Consider the following 18,676-nt stretch of genomic DNA (forward strand, 5'->3'; position numbering starts at 1 on the left):
CACTGCCATGATACCTCCACATGACCCCGCAGAAGCACAGCGTGAAGTAACGACATCCAAGACACTGAGCACAATTAGTCTGAGTTGCAACCATAAACGTCAGAGGAAACGCAATAAATCATACAGGGTTCGTGCAGAGACGCTGTGCAGACGACAAACGGAAATCAATAGGTGACCTCAGTTCCTAAACAAATGATGACACTTAACCGGTGTCACTAACTGCAAGCAGATTGGAAGAGGCACGGAGAGTTCGCAGTGGATCCAGTTGACAAGATAAGCCATTAATGGCGATCCGTAACAACACTTACAGGAAACAATCATTTACAACACCCTTGATGAGAGCTTGCGGTTGCTGCCATTAAAAACATTAAATCAAAAATATTTTTGAATAAATGCCAGGCTTGGCAATTCAAGGCGATGGGGAAATTATTGTAGCATGCTGAAAAAATATTGTGGAAAAATAGAACGCTGCTCAGGCCAGACGGAGAACTGTAAGGCTGTCCAATTAGCAGTCTTGGATATTTCACTCAGTAGACTCTGAATCATGTATAGGAAAATATTTACATGAAATAATCCATTATGGGAGAACGTATTTGCAAATGCATCTGTGCAAAGCATGTACATTGTGTATGGCGTTAAATGATTTAAGACCACTGTCTGGCAAAGGGAAAAGCTGCTCCATTTCAGATGGATTGATTTTTAACTGAATGACATTTGAAGCATGGCTTTTAATGAATGGAAGAGGAAGCTACACTCTTGGCTATAGTTAACAATGGCACCATTCACATTAGCTGACTATTTACTTAGGTAATGCTGAATAGCTTAATATTTTCATTCCCGACTAAAATGTTTATTAGAATAATAATATTAAAATGCAATACATCTTGGATCTAGAATTCAACGTGACTTCCTCCAGAATTTGGTTAAAAAAAACAAAACTATTTTGTAAGCATTGGAATCCATCCAAGTTCATAAACTGAATGGATTGGTTTCCGTGGTCGGATTCTATGGTAAATCAAGATTTATATCACAGTACGATGACATCAGACCCAAAGCATGAAGTATAAAGCTGTGGTAACCTTGCATGCCATTTTAGTACGAACAAAATGGGGGCACAGGGGGCATGAATGCAATCTATATCGTCCAGGTTTTTCCTCTTCATTAGTGTGCAGCCTTTCAGTCACTGACCTATCCACGGTCTAAGGCTTTATCAGCGACTTAGTGTTCACAACCTTAATCAGTGTTCACAAAGCGCTACATCATTCATCAATTAAAATGATCAATGAGTGATTTAACGCACAAAGTAAGCTTCAATGACGAAATAGGACTCCTGTGACCTTTTCGATGTGAACCAAGAAAAACAGCATGAGAAATAGACACGTGGTGAAGCTTTCCCTTGTCTCTTTTGTTATTCAAACCTTTATGATCTGATAACACATAACTTAATAAAAAATCCTGTTTGCTTTGCAGATAAGAACAGACCCCGGGGCGGACACTTACGCAGCGTGGAGGGGGGCCTTTGTTGACGCGATCTGCGGGCTCCGGGCTTGAGCCGAATCCGGGGCCTGCCTCTCGGCGGGCCTCCTCCGCACCTGGTCCTTCTGGAAGGGGTTGGTGCCGGGCTTGACGCGCCGCAGGGCCCCGCCGTCGCGGATGTACACCTGCTCCGGGGTCACCTCCTCGCAGCGAGCCCCCTGGAAGCCTGAGCGACACACACAGGTGTGGGGCCGGCTGCAGGAGCCTCGATTCTGGCAGGCCGGCCGGCAGTCAGCTGGAGAGGAGAAAGGGGGGAGAGAGAGGCACAGCGGGGTGCGGGGTGAAGGCTTCATCGGGTCAAGTCAATGCACGTGGGGGACCGACGAGGCCTTTTCGCAGCCTCTGCACCGCGGTTCACTTTGTGATGATTGAATCAAGGAGGAGCATTAGTCTTCTCAGCCCGAGACTCAGTGGGGGGAACAAGGCTTCCGTTCCCTGCAATGCAGTTGTAGGGCCAGAGGCCCGTCATCTTACATTTTTGAGAGCCCTTGACTGGCTTGTTTAGACTCAAAGTATGTGATCACTTACATGAAACCCCTTATCCAGTGTCTCGCTGAGGTAAAGCTTTCTCGAGCTTCATAGCTCAGGCTAGCTTTTCTGGCATTTTTGTGTTAATTTGCCAGACATACCTAGCTACAATCTGATTATGTACCCTCTTGGAAGCACAGGGAGCATTATATATCGGTAGAAGGTCACTGAACAGAAAACCTGTACAAACAACAAGACTACAGTGTCTAAAAGGACATCTGCAACTTCCTCTATGAAAGTTGTAAAAGTCTGAAAGGCAAAACCTCAAACCAAATGTCAACGTCCGATAAGTCTTGAGGTGATTTCATGTTAATAGCAAAATACTCCTATCTATCCCCTCAGTGCTAACACCATCACTTCCTCCCCAGCCCCCTTGAACAGTACCGGAAGATTTGTGGCATGCCGTTTGAAAGCAAACAGGCTTTGCACTTTTTGACACGTGTATATGTAATGGATGGCACCTTAGGATTTACGAGATTGTCCTTAGACAGTAAATTAGGTCACTGGTCGGCGGTGGCTAATGTAAACAACAGGGGTCTGTCAACAGGCCCGTGGAATGCTATTGACACAGATGCCCTGGACACCCTGACAGATAGCAGGCAGGAAGGCTGCCACAACCCTTGGCAGTTTGCAGAGCGGGTTTTCAGAGGGCCCCACAGGCGGGGAATAGGCCCCTGAACCTCTGCGCCCCTTCCTGTTGCTAGAGATGATTCAGACTTCGGGGCCACTATGTCTTGCGTTCGGTTCTGGAGTGAAAGCAAAGAAAGGACCCTAGAGATACGCTAACGCTTTGTGGACTAAAACACAGAGTGAGGCGAAGGCAGGAAAATATGAGCTCCGAAACCCGCGATGCAGTCATCATGGGTTTGGCTGCTGACACACTTTTACATTTCTTGTTTTTTGACCATTGTGTTTTAACATTGCAAACTTTCCCATGAATAACTGACAATCAAAGCCATATGCTCTGCTATGGTAAAGTATGCATTGTAGCTCCTTTTATTTTGGCCTCCATTTAAAAAGCATTAAATCAGCGCTCACATTAAGTCTGCATTAATAGTGAAGTTCAAATGGAGAATCAGCTGAACATCTTTTCCCAATTAAACCTGATTTAAGCTGTAACAACCGATCTTACACATTCAAGCAGGCCTGTTTGATGGACAAATTCAGCATACATCTGTGTCTTCCTTACTGAAGACACCCCAGAGGAGCTGAGAAGGAGCAGGTTGCCTGGGCTGCCTAGCAATCAGGAGATAAACAGTCTCTGCGTGCTGTAGAGAACTGTTGTTGTCAAGAAGTTAAGTCATACCAACCAAAAACCTCTGCATAAATCAGCCCTGCTGTCGTTTTTATCCAGATGTCTCGGGGATAAATAATGCCGATGGCTTAATAACTCCAAAAGATGGATTCTTCTCACTAAAATCAACAGGATGAGTCTGTGGCTTCTTTGAAATGTGCTTTTGGACTGAAGTGTAAGTCTACGGCGCCGAAGGTAAGTGTCTATCGGGTGTTCGCCAGACAGCCAACGATCGTGACCAGCTTTGGGTCACATCATCTGGGTTTCTGACACAAAAACATAGAATTACACCGGGCTTGTGTTCTGTGGTGAACCATGGACTACGGTCTTTTATCATTACGTGCTAGAGAAGTCATATAAGCTGCTTGCAGATGGGAACTCCCTGACCCAACTGGAGCAGAGCTTGGCTGGGGGCCACTGCCTTGTCTGCAGTCTGCTCAACCTCAATTTGGTCTATTATGCATCAATCGGTCCAATAGCCTAATAGACCGATAACCCAAGTAATAAAACCTCCAAGAAATATTCATCGAGAAAAATAATACAAGAAATTAGACGTGGACAATTCAATAAATTAAGACCCTGATTTCAGACAGGGAGGCGTGTGTGTTCCTACACTGAGATGTTTTGACCCTTATTAGATCAGCTGTGATGAAACCAAACACGGTCCATGTACGTTGTTAGCCACAGTGAAAGGACCGGTAACTAGTTGGCCCTGACCCTAACTGACCCTAACCATCTTGCCTATTTTGCTGTTTCCATACGGTAGCCGTTTTGAGTTGCCGTGGCAGAGAGTCACTCTCCTGTCCCGTCTCGGGGCTCTGCCTCTGCCCTGGTGAACACATTGTGGTAGTAATTGCTGTTGTGCAGATTTGTCTTGCACATCATTAAAACTAATTGCCTCACATTCCATCCATTTCGACAAATATGCACTGTCATTATACACGTTCCGGGACTAATAATAAAACAAAATTTTGCCATAAATAAAAGGGGAAGGAAATAGAAAACATTCCGGGCATTGCCACTTCGTTCTCAATTATGGCTGAGACCCACTGGCCCAGTTTTCCAGAGTTGTGCCAGATCTAGTCATCCAAAAAGTGCAAGCTTTTAGGCCATTGTTACATGGCTCATAACAGCGACCATGAAAAGCCTTACACTGAATCAGAAAAATTCCAGGTAAAGTGTTTGAGAAAACAAATGGAAAGGAGGATAATGTTGTAGCAAGGTAACCTTAAGTAGTCATTGGACATCATCGCAGAAAAATCAAAACATCTACACCAAAAAGCCTGTGGCAGCCGAAAAGACCTCAAAAACAATAAATATCCATTAAATGACGAGAACATTGACATTGGTGTTATCCCAATCCCATATTGACTATGCATGCAAGTTTATCATACATAAAACCACACATGGAGCTGTGTTGTGTTTCCCCCATGGAATGGAGTTACTTGAAATACAAGGATTGGGACTGTGTTTATAACAGAAAACCACCCACTCTTCATAACATCAGCGCACTAAGCCCTTATTCCCATCTAAGTGGTAGTCTTTATTCCATTACAATTCACCAGAGATACCTCCCATTTCTCTCCTTGCCTCTATGTAATCCAACCCATCAGACTTTTACAACCTTTTTATCAGGCTAGGGGCGAATTGAAACCAAATAGTTCACATAACTTAAACACGTATTAAAATCTTCAGTTACGCAGGTCAACAGTCCTGCCCTAGCTAACCAGATATTAAAACCCTTTTTGAAAATAATAATGACGGTCTAATCGGGATCTTCTCGAGTGGAGAGAGGGCAGGTTATGCTCCATTATGAGATTTGGAGGAATGGGGAGCCATGCTGGGGAGTTCAGGGGAATATGACACAAGATTTGACCGAGGGACCTTTCAGAAATCGGTAACAGAAAGGCAGGAAATTGAGTAGAAGAACAGATATCTAATTGCCCAATGCTTCTGCCAGAGAACGGCCAAGCGGATGTGTTTGTACTCCAGTTAACATTCATTCAAGTGAATGTGTGAACTCCCTAGCCCCACTTGTAGCCTCATTTTGTGATTTAATATATGAGTAAACATTGAGATTTAGTTCATGTAGATAGTAGTAGCATCTGGCTGATGCCCTTAATGGGTAGGATTTGGATTAGTGACCAGGTAATGCAACTGCTTCCATGTGGTTATTGCTCTTATGTAGAGGCATCTTATTTGATTTATGCATGGTTGGAGCTGACCTAATTTATGCAACGGTTACAGTTGTTTAAGTTATATTACCACTTTAAAGCATGCTTACCAAAAATTGAAAAGCAGGACTTTAGAGGTTGACCAGAAGGCCAAAATATCCTCTTACCATTTGACATTTTTTATTTTTCCTTTGTGGCTAATCTTTTGAGGGTACAACTTTCAACCAACAACAAAACGAGGGTGCCACTGTCACACATTAGCATTTTTCCACTGTGTGGGTTTCCTTCATATAAAGTGCCAGCCAATAGTTTCACTAATCTAATATCTGTGAGGAGCTTTGGTTGAGTTATAGCTGACCCATGCAACTGTGTACATTTTAGCCATGCTATACTGTGCCTCTACTGCGCCCCTAAACTCCTACATTCAGCTTCAAATGAGTAACATGGTGGGGTACTGCGTTTGCCCACAACTTGTAAAGCTGACTTCTTGCATTCACCAAAAACCCACAAACCCTGTCCCTGAGCCCAACAGCTTCCACGTGGCCTGAGGCTAGAGGGGTGATAATATATATTATATGGATATGGTTGAATGAGTGTGTGACCGGGGGGAAAGGAGGGGTCACTGAAGGTTTTGCTCTGGAACTGTCAGTAAAGTCAGGCCGCATGCCACTCAAGAATGTGTGTTTTTAAGCTCCGGAGGTTTGTCAGTCGGTAACAAGCGCTGTGTTGCCACAACCAGAGTGGTGGGTTGCGTGCACCGGGGTGAGCAGGTGAGCTGAAGTACAGGAAGACACCAGTAGGGTCAAAGCAGTAACTCATGCGCACTCATCCATGGTAGCAATTAGAAAAACATGTGGCGGCGGAGAGTCTTAGCCCACAAACACAACAGCTGGAGCGGAGGAGGCAACACTCCTGGTTCCAGAAGACAAATTGAGACCGAACCGCCGGTTGTCTGCTGTAATGACGGACTCTGGGACAATGGCGTGTATTGATTACAGGCCTCCTCTAATGGCCCGTAAATCTCTCCAAGCTGCCTGCAAGAGCAATACCCGACCTCTGACCCCTTGCACCATAACATACTCACAAGCTTCATGTACACAGCACATGGCCGTCAATAGCTCCATCCAACCATGACTCAACAATACCACCAACAATGCAGAGGATAAGGATAGACTTAAAAACATCTGAGAAACAGAATGTTTTCTTTATACCTCTTCTAAACTACTGCAAACGCATGTAGGGCATAGTTAACTATAGCATCTTGAGTGAAAACATCATTAGAGATTATTCAATGGTAAATGGGGAACAGAGACTATATGACATGTATGAATACAATGCCCCTTGCAACTGAGCGTTGATACCACTATGCCATGATCTTGCGATCAATCCTGTTCCATATTCCTATGGCATTGTTACACGATTGGAGCCGGGTAATAAACGGCTGTAAGGTAACGACAGCCGAAATCCCCCCCAAAAAAGAACTCCAATTTGTTACACATGTTTTGGTTGTTTTATTTTCTGCTAGATGGGAAAGGTTATCAAAAAGCAGAAATGTAGCACCTTGGATCCATTACACGATGATGGAAGCCTTTCCTAGGTGCTGATTCGGAGCCGACAAAATGCTCACAGATCCTGTACCAGCTGCGAGACACATGTTGAAGTTAGATGAAGGTTTTGTAATGTGTACTCTATCTCACACCAAACACCAAAGCTTGAGTGATCCCAACCCTTATCCTGTCTCTAAGCTTGGTAAAATGGACAATTTAAAACTTTGGTTAAACATGTAGAGTTGAAAGGAGAATGAAACCAATCGAAGGAATCAAATCTGTTGTTATATTTTTTAAACTGTATGTACTTTTCTTATGTAAAATTAGGTCACTTTCAAATGTTGTGGTGCATGGTGAATACTCAAAGAGTAAACTAATCACCCCTGTTAATAGGATATAACTGAAGGCACAGCCTAAACCTTCAGTAAGGTTGTTTAGAAAGGAGGCAAGACTTAGCTTGCATTGCTGCAAGTTAGGGAGAAAGGGGCAGCAATTCTGAGAAGTTATTTTAGGGGTTGGATGAGGCCCTGGGCAGCACAATGGGCCAAAGAAAACTGGACAAGACTGGACTAGACAATCAAAAAGAAACTTCGCTCTCTGTAGCATTTAACTATGTCAGTCAATGACCGCTTAAGAGACTGAAAATGACTTTATTCCTCCTTGTGAATGATGCACCCTTCATCTGCTCTCTCAGAGTCTGCAATGGGCTTCAATCAAGAGCCACGTGTGTGCTTTTCTCCGGGGTCATGCTCCCAGTGTTGCCTATGCTTGCATCGTGTTGCCATGTGTGATAAGTGCAGTATAGCTTTGCGAGAATGTTGTGATGTACAGTGTGGTTACATTCATTTTCAGCCCCCCAAAAAAATCAGGGATTTTACGAGTGCTGCAGATGAAAGCCAGCTGCCGTTTGTGCTGTTGGGAATTAGACCTCCGTTGAGATATATATTTTCTGTGTAGTAGGCTATGCACCTTTTTGTTAGCAGATACTACGGGTGTAACGATTTGGTGACACGTATTTGTACTGAACCGTCATGGTACAGGCACTTCTGGGTGGTTACAGAGGTGGACCGCGGTGCATAAATGTGGAGTACAAAGCGTTAATATGGCAAATGTAGAGGCTTGTTTTGCAATGCGGAATTTAAAACTTGAAGTCGGAGTTCTCCCCGGACCGTTTAGCCAAAGTATACTACTCCTACACCGTAATCCGACTCTGTAACTACGGCGACCCCTCGAGCATTCGCAGTTCTCCGTTGGGATGTCGGATACGTAATGCAATTCGCCGCCTGATCGATCTTATATGTTAACTACAATCCAAGTAGTGTTGTAAATAAACTTCCAAAGCTTTTCAAATCTTATTTGGTATTTTATTGGTCCTTAATGTGCAAAGTAAATAAGGTGCAAAGTCAAACCGGAGAAGTGATTCCGGAAACAATTTTGTTAGAGGACCAATCACAGCCCTTGCCGTCTCCGTTGCACCGACGGATAGTTAAAAAATATTGGACGCGCACGTAAGCTACGGAGAGGGTCTCCGACAGGCTCTCCGGCTACGGAGAGGGCTCTCCGTGTCTACGTACAGCACTTTAACATGCACACGGATTTGAAAAGGCACCATCAAGGTGTTACTATCATCATTAGTGTCAAAAAAAACAAGCTGTGCAAACCCAGCTCACAACACTATTTCAACAACCCCTGCCTGGGAATTAAGAAATGCAAATGCCATAGCCAAGTCTATCTGTCTATCATTGTTGCTGATCTACGGCCATTCTCCGTTGTTGACAAACAAGCATTTTTTCCCTTAACTATGAACCGTACTGTCCTGTACCGTACCGTGACTTCAAAACCGAGGTATGTACCGAACCGTGACTTTTGTTTACCGTTACACCACTACAAGGTGCCTATATGACGAAGAGAACGGCCATAAGATTCCTAGGTGACACTGATAAGTAGTGACTTTGGGAGACCTGAGCCATACCAATGCGCTTGTTTGATACCTAGGAACTGTTCTTAACCCTGTAACACTACATGTGTGGATGTTGTTTAGCTACTTTTTAATACTTGAATCGAATACATAAATTGTCGAATATGATCCAAATATATATATTCATCTGAAGAAAGAACATGTATTTTGGTTCTCAAATACAGGCATTGGTAATGTAGTTTAATAAGATTCCCAATAAACCACCAAAAACGAAAAATAATATCATAGTATGACTAAACCATACTGACTCCACGAATGACAATCCACAACAAAGTGGATTGTCATTCGCTAGCATTTTACATAAAATCGTTTATAATATAATCATCAGCATACATTACTGAATACATTCACCTAATTACTTTTAAATATTTATCCTACCAATAAACAGTGGGTACGGAAGAAATACACCCATCACCACCATCTTCAGAGCCATACTGTTTGAATAGTTACATCAAGTGTTTGACCTCAGCAGACATAGACACAGCAAACATAACCATAAGAATTTCAGAGAAAACATTCTTCCATGTTAAGCGTTGTGTATGGTTCCATCGCATGGCCAAAACCCAAACAACGCAGCCGAGAAGCAACGCCTTCAATGTGTCAACGACAGACTGCAGGTCTAGTGCAGTCGACCTTTACACGTCCATCAACAAGGTTATTTGCCACAGCTGCTGGCAATCCCCAAACCAGACTAACACGATCCTAACCGCTAGTGATCATATGCCATTTAGCTTTTATTTGGTTGACCACAACTTATTTACTTGAAAATATTTGTCTACCCACCAAGTGACAACATTTGTACAGGTCACCGTGGTCGCACCCTTCCCTCCCTTCTGCTCAAATTAAGTTGGGCGAACCTCAACGGCAACAAATCAACAAGACGTAGTGTTGTTCTACCATCTGTGTTTCAAAACGTTCTTTCAAACAAATGTCAAGTATTTCCAACACAAAGAATTTTCTTGAATATACAAATAAACAAGTCTGTTAAGCATCCGTCCTGAGGGTGGAAGGAGCACAGGGAGAGCACCAGACACACCACGTCATGGCGAAACCCATTGGACGTCAGAGAGCCAGAAAACAATCTGTGAACCAGTCCAGCAATGACCCAGACACAGACCTCCATAAACACATTGCTAAATACTGTGCACCCCGCACCACTTGCAAACCAATTCCTGTCACATATTTGTTCAACCTAATCGAACAAGGCAGTATTGTTAGTAGAGCCATAACTCAGCCCTGACACTTAATCCAGCGCTGTTGGTGAAGTCTGCAGCTGACACTTTTCACACTAGACGTTACTTAAATCCTTTCATGAGGAATTTCCCAGGCATAGATCTTGATGTGTTTCTCACTCCCCAGTCAACAGGTTTCTTCCTCTCACTCCCCCCCCCCCCACCCTCCCTCAGCACCATAAACAAGTTTGCTCATGCCGCCATGACCTTATAAACCTGCCTGACGCTAGGGTCTGGACAGTGAACGGGATTGTGTGGATATTTGGATCTCTGTGGTGGTCAACCGTGTCAGAGGTACCCTCTGAGTCATGGTGAGGGTCTTGGGTGGCACCTGGTTAACCCTGGGGCTCCAGGAGTCGGACAGAGGATTTACTCAGCTGATGAGACCACAGTAAAACCGGGTGGAGGCCATGTGCAGTAAGAGGCTCCAGATGGTTGGATTGAGGAGCGGCAAGCTCCTCAGATGTGTTCTGTTTAACAAAGCTACGTAAGATAAGACCTGTTACCTTCTGGCCCAGCCAAAGTATTTGGCAAACTACTGCATGTGATGTGTAATTTACACATTAGTAAGGGTGTCTTTTCCTGGGACTCGAGAGAAAGCAGAAGGCTGCGAGCCCTGGCCAGGTATAACACATGTAAGGAGAAGGTCGCCAGGACCACTTATCAGTTGGCATGGGCGATAAAGTCCTTTTGGTTGAGGGGCTTGATGTTTCAGCTAAAGCTAAAACTAAAGTTTCTATGTGTAGTGTATCAGAACTTTCTCGGTCTGTTTCGGCCTGGGTTTTGTTGTGTCCACGAGATAGGCACACACACAGAAAGGCACTGAAAGCTAAAGAGAGAAGCACTTATCTGCACCATACCGCCAGTGGCAGTGTGGGTTTCAAATGCCAAGCTCGTAAAAAGAAAGGATTGTTTAAATAGCTCAGATTCTAACGTGTTATTTCAGTATGCAACAAAATACGGTAGTCAACAACATTTAATGGATCATGCAGTCGTCAGCAAATAGAGCTTTGACCTCAGTGTGTGTATAAGTACACGCACATTCTACATATAAAATAGGCAATTTAAATCACAGCTGGTTTAGACCCCCTACACAGCTTCCAAATACAGGAGCCCTCACTAAGAGTTCCCTTTTAAGCTTTCTTGAGGCTGCACTCTTAAAAAGTGCCCAATTATTCATTTACGCCATTCCCACTTTTAATTAAGTGGCAATTAAGGTCTCTCGTATTGCTGTGGTCAAATAAAAAAGGCAACAGTTCCACCCGTAATGAAGGGCTCTACTTGTTAAAGGAGGAAGAGAGCCAAGTGCTAAGAGTGGGTTATTACCCTGCTAGGATCTCACATGAACTGAGCAAAACATGACTCCAGGGCAATAACACCATGGGAGGATTTTCCCCAGGGCAACTCTGCATTACACTACAGCCATTACGAGCCATTTCCTCGATTATCCTGTGTTTTAAGGCTTCAACTTTCTGCTTTCTTTATGAGTCACGATGGGCTCCACCAACCCAGTTGAGGTGTCTCTCTATTCTGGTTTGGCTGAATTGCTTCCAGACCTCTTCCAAGTGTTTGCTACACGCGCAGTTTAAGAGACAACAAAAGCGTGTGCAACAGAGAGTAAAAAACAACACATGCACCAAAAAAATTGACTGCTGTGTTGGAGCTTGACAGAGGATGATTGTACTCACGTTTTATACAGCGATTGGTTCCTGGGGCAAGGGCCCATCCAGAGCAACACTGCTGACCTCCACACACATTAGGCCTGCCCAGGAGAAGAGACACAGTTATACAACACACAACATGAGTGGAGATAAACAAACACAATTTTGCTTTGGGTTAATTTGCTCAACGCATAACATATCTTCCTATTACCAAAGAGCGAGCAGTGACCTCCTAACATAACAGATGGCTTCAATCCCTTGCATTCTGTGTTTTTTAAGAGACTGTTTTAGCTGCACCCTGATCTGATGCGGCCTGACCCTCAGAACCAACACCTCAGAGGTTTGGCCCTAAGTGCATTTGATTCAATATCATTCTTGGGGTATACCCTGAAAGCCGATCTGCCCACAGACGGGCCCAGATGTCGCTGCTCTCCCAGCAGGGGACACCAATGTGATAACAATTACACGGTTGCCTCCACCACGCAGGGATAATCAGAGAAAGGCAAGGCCCTAAACACCCTGCATCTCTGATACGCATATAGATTGAAAAAAACAATTGATTCAATTACATGTATTTTTTTGACCCATAATTGTGTTGCCAGTTGGTCCATCCAGCACATGGGGGGAGGGATGCCGGAATACAAGGGGCTACTTGAGGGGGAAAGTGAATCCAAACTGGGGCTATGTGCTAGTGCTGGCAGAAATCTATATGTCATTAGCTGCTCACAAGGTATTACGGTTAGTGAGTCTGATTCACGCTGATGGGAGATTCTAACACGTATCGACTCTTTGACCTGAGTGCAAATAAACCTGGATTGAAGGGTGTCTGGAATGACATGAGGTCACCGAGGCCCTTCCTTGGCAGGCTCAGCGCTGCATAAATCCAACACATTACGCCAGCTTGTGGCTTAATGTTGTCACAGCGCTACCACATCAAAAGATACACAACCAGAACTGGAGCTGTTATTGTGCAGCCCAATTTGTTCAAGGTTTGAGGTTGCCAACATTAGAGGGTGAAGTCTAATTATAATATCAGATCATTTGGTAACATCTTTCTTTCTTTATTCCCAGATAAAATGTGGGCATCCAGCATAAACAATACTGAAAGCAGAAAAACTTTCTCCAAAGAAAAAAACAATACACCTTCCTTATTTCTGGAGCTCCCAGCATCCATCCATCAACTCTCTGGCAGGTGGCAGAGTGAGATTTCAAAGTGGAGCGGAATGGAAAGAAAGGTGAACGGAGTGTGGTGCCAGCTCCTCAGGCTGTCGTAAATGAACGAGCAGAGTGGGAACTCGGAGAGGAAACGTGTCACCAGCGCACTCCCGCTAACAAGCAGCAGATGATTCACCATAAGCTAATGCATTGGAGGGTGTTTCAAAACACATTGCAAATAACCGGCAGGTAGGTGTTCCTAAAGATGTATGTGATACCATCTTTAAATCTGTTTTGAACTGAAATAATGCAATTTTTTCAGCACCTAGTACATTTTGGAAGGTGAAAATTGATTCACACTACACCACAGTAAATATAGTACATCAGTATGATGGGACATTTCTTAGTTTTGTATGATAGAATACTCTTGTGTTATAAATACTTTTGTAACACATGCCTGTATGCATGCTACACATCGGAATATACTCATAGTTATAAAGATTTGCATTCAAGTTGCCAACCACATATTGACCGTCAGGATGTTCAATGAAAAGGGAGGGGGAAGCAAGAGGTCAACATATCGCAGACTTTCAATTGAAATATTCTTGAATCGCCCTTGCAGCCCTGAAAGGACAGCTGACTAAATAGTGGCCCTATAAACGTACTCACGTTTTCTAAATAAATGCCTTCCATGTGAACTGCTAACCCAAATGTGATCCACAAATAAAAAAATAAAACCCTATGAATCTCTTTCGGACAAATCAGACTCAATACGGAACATATGGCTTAACATAGACTTTAAAGCGAGCATTTGCATTTGGCTCGAGGGATCGGATTAAACCAATCAGTATCCCATTTCCCCTTCAGCGCTTTGGTAAAGACACCTGCAGCAAATTGCCTTCCAGCATTATTTCAAACGTATAAGTCCAGGTCATTAACAGCTACTGTATGCTCTCATTGAATGTAAATATGAGGATGGGAGGAATATGGGGATATGGTTGAATGCATCTATGTATACAATTCTGGCTATTTCATGAGAAACTTTCATTGTGAAAAGTGTTTCATTATTCGGATGCTGTTACTTGTTAGGCTTTAACTCTGGAAGTTGTCCCGGGGATAATCTGTTGGACTCAGCCACGGATGTTGAAACTGGGCTAGTGGGCATCTTGTAAAACCAATAGCAAAATTACAGTGACTTCGTCTTTGAGCCAATACTACACGGGTCACTTTACTGGACATTATGCGGGAAGTTGGGGTTATTTATGACATGGAAGTCATTTAACTTGGAAGTTTGCGATGGAACAATATAACACGGCTACCAACAAATTCTAAACATTTTAAAGCACTTAATAGAGTTGTTGTATCTCTAGACATCAGACAAACGTCCACTGGGTCATCCTGTTCTTACCCAGCAAGCCGTCTTGTGTGCCTGCTGGCCTGCCTGTGGTTGACGCGGGACCTGTACTGGGATGAATGGGGGGCGACCTGTCTCGCGGCGCGGGGCGCGCTGTCTCGCGGAGCAGGAGCCGAGCCGTCCCGGGAGGATTGGCCCGTCCCGTGAGGGGAAAGCGGTTTGATCACGGGCGCGTGTCTGCTGCTTCTACTACTACCTCGTGGAAGAAGCGATGCGCGCTTGGGCTCGTTCTCCGGAGTCCCGCGCGCAGGGTGCCTTGGGAGCGATTCGGATGAAGTTTCGCTAACGTTAACGTAAACGTTAAGGTTACTACTAGTGGAGGACATGCTGTCTTCGTGTCGCTTTGGTAAATGGCCTTGACTTCTCACTCTGGACTGCGGGTCCCGCACAAGCGCCCCGGCGCTCGCACCATCGTTCGTACCTCCCGTCGATTCTTGTCTCTCGCTGTCACTCAGTCGCATCAGCGCCAGTGACAGAAGCATCAACAACGTGACCCCAACGCGGTCCATCTTGGACTGCGAAATGTTATGGAAACCACCGCTCGAAAATGGGAAGACGGCGAGTTCAAAAGAAAAGAAAGGCGCTGAATTGTTTACAACCCCCTCCACAAAAAAATGTGCGAAGAACTGTTCCCAACTGTTCCAACCCTTTCCCAACTGTTCCAAAACTTCAGCAAGCAGGCATCCCCTCGCGAGACCGCACGACGTCTGGACCGCTCTTCATCATCATCACGTCAGGTGAGGCTCGCGCGGGATGACTTGATTAGCATGCGTCTCATAAAGGGGACAGCACGCGCGCCAAGTTAAGAAAGCCTTTTCCCGCTCTGGACAAAATAAAAATAAAACCAATAAAGGTCACCGGTATTCTACTTAATCCAAATACACAGTATTGTTTTTGGTTTAACCGGGAAAACGGTCAGCAGAGAAAGAGAGAAACACAACTCTGTAGAGGCTCGTGAGGCAAGACGACTAGGCTAACCACCCGATGGGATCAGAGGCAGGGTTTGAGATGCAGGGTTTGAATCTCGATGCCATGGATGTGACCACCACCTCCTTGGATGCGAAGTTACCGGGAATCTCAGTTAAGGGTTGCGCTCGCTCCACACTACCGACAAGTGGGAGTTTCTTCGCGTAAGCGCGAAGAAACTCCCACTTGTTGTTGCTTTATTTACTACCGCTCGCGCACACCCACACACACGCACGCACGCACGCACGCACACACACACACACACACACACACACACACACACACACACACACACACACACACACACACACACACACACACACACTCCCCCAAGTGCTCATGCGTGCTTTCACTTCCAGATAAATGACTCGCTTCGACTTGGACATTTTAATCGATTCCGTTGCACGCTTGTAAAATGTTGGATTACAGAAAGCACACTTTGACGCAATTTGAACTTTTACATGAAATTCTATTTATATTTGCGTTTGCTGGTATGATGTCTGTAATGAACGACTACGTCGCAGCTGCAGATTCGTCATCCCGACAATAAAACATGACTGTAAACCTCATCAAGCACTTCCCTTTCAAAATTCGGTGCATTTGCTTACTTGGGTAATTAGCGTACTTTTCCAGTCAACTATTGCGTTATTGCAGCTATAGGCATTCCGATGTATAGTAGGCGTTTCGTGGTTTAAAGTGTTTGTGTGAACAGTAGTAACTCGTAAACTTTATGGGAAGCTCACGGTTAACGCTAATCAGAAACCTTGCAAAAACTGGTTTGGTTACATAACAAATCCCATTCATCTTCCTCTCTCCTCCATGCAGCATCATCACTTTCCCACATCCCTGTCTGGAAACAACACGGTTTTTCCCCCCCTCTTCTCTCCCATAAGATCTCAAGCAGCCCAGTGAGGGGTTGGCTCTCCGATTCCGGCCACAGAGATGCACTCCACTCTGTCATCAGAGTGGTCCCCCTGCAGCCAGAACTGTCAACACTCGTTGTTGGGCTGTCCAACACACACATCAGCGGATATGGCGGTGAGTCTGTGGCCCTGGCCGTTTGCTACAGCACGGCTAATTACAATTTAATAAGGGGTTATCGTTGGGCAGAATATCATCCCACTTCCATCAGGCTTCGCCGAGGAAGACTGAGGTTCAGCCTACGTATATTGTCGCGTGTGTGCGTGTGTGACATATTTTTCAACGAAAGCCCTTCTTTACTCTCTCTCTCTCTCTCTCTCTCTCTCTCTCTGTCTCTCCTTCTCCCCTCTTGGACCTCAAAGGAAATCGTATATCGAGTGTAGTGTTGGTCGAGGCTCGGGCAGTATGCCACAGCTGATTACATTGGTCCCACAGCCCATCACAAATATAATGAGAAGGGGGGGGGGGGGTGCAATTGTCTTAGGACCATCCAATGGGTCAAATGGTCATTCCATACCCCAGGTTGGCAGGGCCCGGGCTGGTCTCAGTTATAGAGGGCATACCTTACTGTTGTCTTGAAAAGGGCTTTGGTACATTCTGCATTCTCACTCTCCCATTCCTGGTTAGTTGATACCAGGGACTTTAACAGTGATGAGGCTGTGTGTGTGTGTGTGTGTGTGTGTGTGTGTGTGTATGTGTGTGGGGGGGGGGGGGGGGGATTTGCTCTTGCTATGTAGCAATCTGAAACAAGTCTAAAGGGGCTAGGCTTTGAGTGTCACCCTGCTATACTTAACTTAAGTATGTTTGTGAATTAGTTTGATTAGTTAAGGCACGTATCGCGTGCGTGCAGTGGATATGTCGGGTAGCCAGCCACGTTATGAAGCTAGGACTTCACGCGACCCAATTTGACACAATGCTCCGCATCTGGTGAGACTCTGGGAAGCAAACCAGGAGGATGTCTCTGGCTATGTATCAGCATTTCACACAAAGACTCTTTTGAAAAGTCTGGCACAACAACTAAGCCACTCCTATTATATTCCTAATGCAGCGCCAAATTAAAACTTGGTTTCACAGAATTGCTTCCTGCAAATTACCGGGCAATATCAACAAACAAACAAATATCAAATTCCTGTCGATTCGTCTAATTACACGTGCTTGTAGCCTGTGTTTGTGTGTGTGTGTTTGTGGGAGAGAGAGAGAGAAGGAGAGAGAGGGTAGAGGGAGCATGCATGGTTTTGTGCATATCCTCATGCATGAGGGAATGAAAGTCAAAAGGTTGTTTTCAGTATGCTCTTCCTAGAATACTATCATTGAATAAAGACGGAGTTGCGTCATGGAACATGAATCATGGAAACACATTATGTCTCGGACAGGTAAGTTGTAAGTGTGACGTCTTGAAGTCAGTTGTTTTAAGGGGGAAAAATCTCTCCACGCACTCCATGTTAGATGGTCTTCCCTGCCGAGAACACATTTACATCCACTTAGTTGAGTTCACAAAGACTGACGACATCATCACCATGGGCTGCGTTGAGTGGTGCCTGGGGGGTCAGAGGTCAAGTGCATTCATTAGAAAGCCAAACGGTATCATTACACCCAGATTGTCAGACCCTCATTACTTTAAAAAAAGCGATCAAGAGCACATTCTACGCTTTGGCCACAGAATGGTAAGCGTTCCATGTGAACAAGTCCCTTGTGGTTGCTCTGAATGGAAAGCAACCAGCTGGGAAGGTCAGTCCCTTTCACAAGCTACCTTTTGCCATTAGCATCAATATGCTGGGCTCAATTCCCTGCTGCCCGGCTGCGAACATAAGGCTGATATTGTTCAGACTGGGCAGCGGACAGAATCCGGACAACCACGGAGGACGGAATACAAAACATATTCGGTAAAAAGCAATGACGTACGCTTTGGCCCTGAAAACACTCTCGGCAGGAGTCTGAATTAGCATTATGCTTTACTGATGTCGCTTATTCATTCCTGTTTCTCCTTGAAGATCTCAATGAAACCCCTATTTGATGAGAGTCAAATATGTACGTGGAACAAAATGAACAAGGAGGAAGGAGCCAGAAGAAACAAGTTAAAGATGGAGGTGGACGACTGGTGCTTATTAGCAGTGGTCCAGCTCCGTCTTTAATGGCTTTCGAGGCCAACCGGGGTCTTTCCCAGCCTCTATGAAGGAGGTGCTGCCAATCCAAGGTCCTGGAAGGGGGTCATATGGGCTTTATTCGAGACGGGCTCTTGTACTTTGCTTTTCGTGATTACTGTTTTCAAT

The 18,676-nt window shown here is 44.8% G+C and overlaps 1 protein-coding gene across 1 annotated transcript in view; it reads right to left on the reverse strand.

Annotated features, from left to right (window-relative positions):
* The window catches only part of LOC307086927 (latent-transforming growth factor beta-binding protein 2-like), a gene marked incomplete at its 3' end in the record, with an annotated part of 87,283 nt that extends 72,391 nt beyond the window's left edge, over positions 1-14,892 (reverse strand). The window contains exons 1-3 of the mRNA XM_079752273.1: positions 14,514-14,892; positions 11,978-12,051; positions 1,501-1,771 (exon numbers count right to left, since the gene is read on the reverse strand). Coding sequence (XP_079608399.1) covers positions 1,501-1,771; positions 11,978-12,051; positions 14,514-14,845 — 677 coding nt within the window. The 5' untranslated portion in view covers positions 14,846-14,892. The remainder of the gene's footprint in view (positions 1-1,500; positions 1,772-11,977; positions 12,052-14,513) is intronic.
* Between the last annotated feature and the right edge of the window lie 3,784 nt (positions 14,893-18,676).

This window comes from Pollachius pollachius (assembly GCF_949987615.1).
Source record: "Pollachius pollachius genome assembly, chromosome: 15".
NCBI lineage: Eukaryota > Metazoa > Chordata > Actinopteri > Gadiformes > Gadidae > Pollachius > Pollachius pollachius.